The sequence below is a fragment of the Antrostomus carolinensis genome, unplaced genomic scaffold, assembly GCF_000700745.2.
Source record: "Antrostomus carolinensis isolate BGI_N321 unplaced genomic scaffold, ASM70074v2 scaffold26869, whole genome shotgun sequence".
NCBI lineage: Eukaryota > Metazoa > Chordata > Aves > Caprimulgiformes > Caprimulgidae > Antrostomus > Antrostomus carolinensis.
This window is the reverse complement of record NW_010341025.1, coordinates 2,618-3,920: the sequence shown is the minus strand read 5'-3', so window position 1 is coordinate 3,920 and position 1,303 is coordinate 2,618. Positions and strand designations below refer to the sequence as shown.

General features: G+C 60.2%; 1 protein-coding gene across 1 annotated transcript in view; it reads left to right on the top strand.

The window, feature by feature from the left end:
• Window positions 1–83: 83 nt before the first annotated feature.
• The window catches only part of LOC104531475 (serine/threonine-protein kinase/endoribonuclease IRE1), a gene marked incomplete at both ends in the record, with an annotated part of 3,661 nt that continues 2,441 nt past the window's right edge, over window positions 84–1,303 (top strand). The window contains 2 exons of the mRNA XM_010176364.1: window positions 84–333; window positions 595–685. Of these exons, the coding sequence (XP_010174666.1) occupies window positions 84–333; window positions 595–685 (341 nt within the window). The remainder of the gene's footprint in view (window positions 334–594; window positions 686–1,303) is intronic.

Sequence of the window (1,303 nt, the reverse complement as noted above, 5' to 3'; positions counted from 1 at the left end):
CTCTCCAGGAGCTCTAGATCCTTTTTATCCTGGATGTACTGCTCCAGTGCAGGAGCTGAGCGCTCCTGTGGTTTGTGTTCCAGAAGCTGCAGAAGCAGCAGGCGGTGCAGCAGCAGCAGCTGGAGAAGCAGATTCAGCTCCTGCAGCAGCATCAGGAGATGCTGCTCCCGGGCCGGGTCTCCGGGGAGAGGGTCCCTGCAGAGCCCGGGGAGCCAGGGCTGAGCCAGGGAAGCGCATCGCAGCTCTCGCAGAGCTCCGGCCCCTTGGCCCACCTGAAGGACCTGGCTAATGGGCTGGTCAGCCCCCATCCAGCTGTCCTGGCAGCTGCAGAAGGTGTGTGCAGGTGGGGATGGGAAAGGTGTGAGGGGGTCTCTGTCTGTAGGTGGTGTCACCCAAACAGGAGCAGGGATGCCCACAGGTGAGGGGGCTGCAGCCCAACTGAGATGAGAGGAGATGCACGACCTGCTCCTGGATAAACATGGGCTGCAAAAGCAATTTCAAGAGTAGGGCCAAAGAAACAGCCAGGTGGTTAAAGAGTTGGATGTCCTTCAGATAGGCTGAAGGATGGATGTCTGTCTTCCTCTTCCTCTGCAGATGCAGAAGCAGACATGATTGTAGTTGGGAAAGTTTCTTTTAACCCCAAGGATGTGCTAGGCCACGGAGCTGGAGGAACCTTTGTCTTCAGGTGGGTGGCACCCTGGGGTGCCTGCTCTCATTTTGCTCTCACTCTCCCTGGAGCCACAGGAACAGCACCAAGGCAGCTCCTTCCCTGGCTGGTGGTTCGGGGGCTTTTGAGAATGGGTTGCCACCTTGCCCTTCTCATAGTCCTCACCAAACCCACCCGGGGAGCTGGCTCATGGCCGTCAGTACCATGTACCGGTGTGCAGGGCAGGACTCCCCTTGCCCCACCACCTTGTGCTCCCCTTCCCCTCCCACCTGCGCGGGCTATGGGGCAGCGGGGCTGTGCGGCTCCAGCAGGTCCAGCCCCTTGGAAGGTTCCCCCGGCTCTGGCTGAGCCCCTTTCGCCAGTACCAAACAGCAAAAATTGAGGGAGGTTAAAAAGTGGAACCTGAACCCCCAGTTCCCAGCTCTCTACAGAGACTTCTGGCTGTCTGTGGCTTTGACAAGTCTCTGGGAGTCACCCCGAGGTGACCCGTGCTGAGGACCCCGAGGGGTGTTTCCAGCATCGACTGGGCTGTGTCTCTGCAGCGCGGGGCTCTGCTCTGGCTGGGGGGACCGTGCTGGACACCGCGGTCACCTCTCCGTGCAGGGGACAGTTTGATGGCCGGAACGTGGCCGGGGA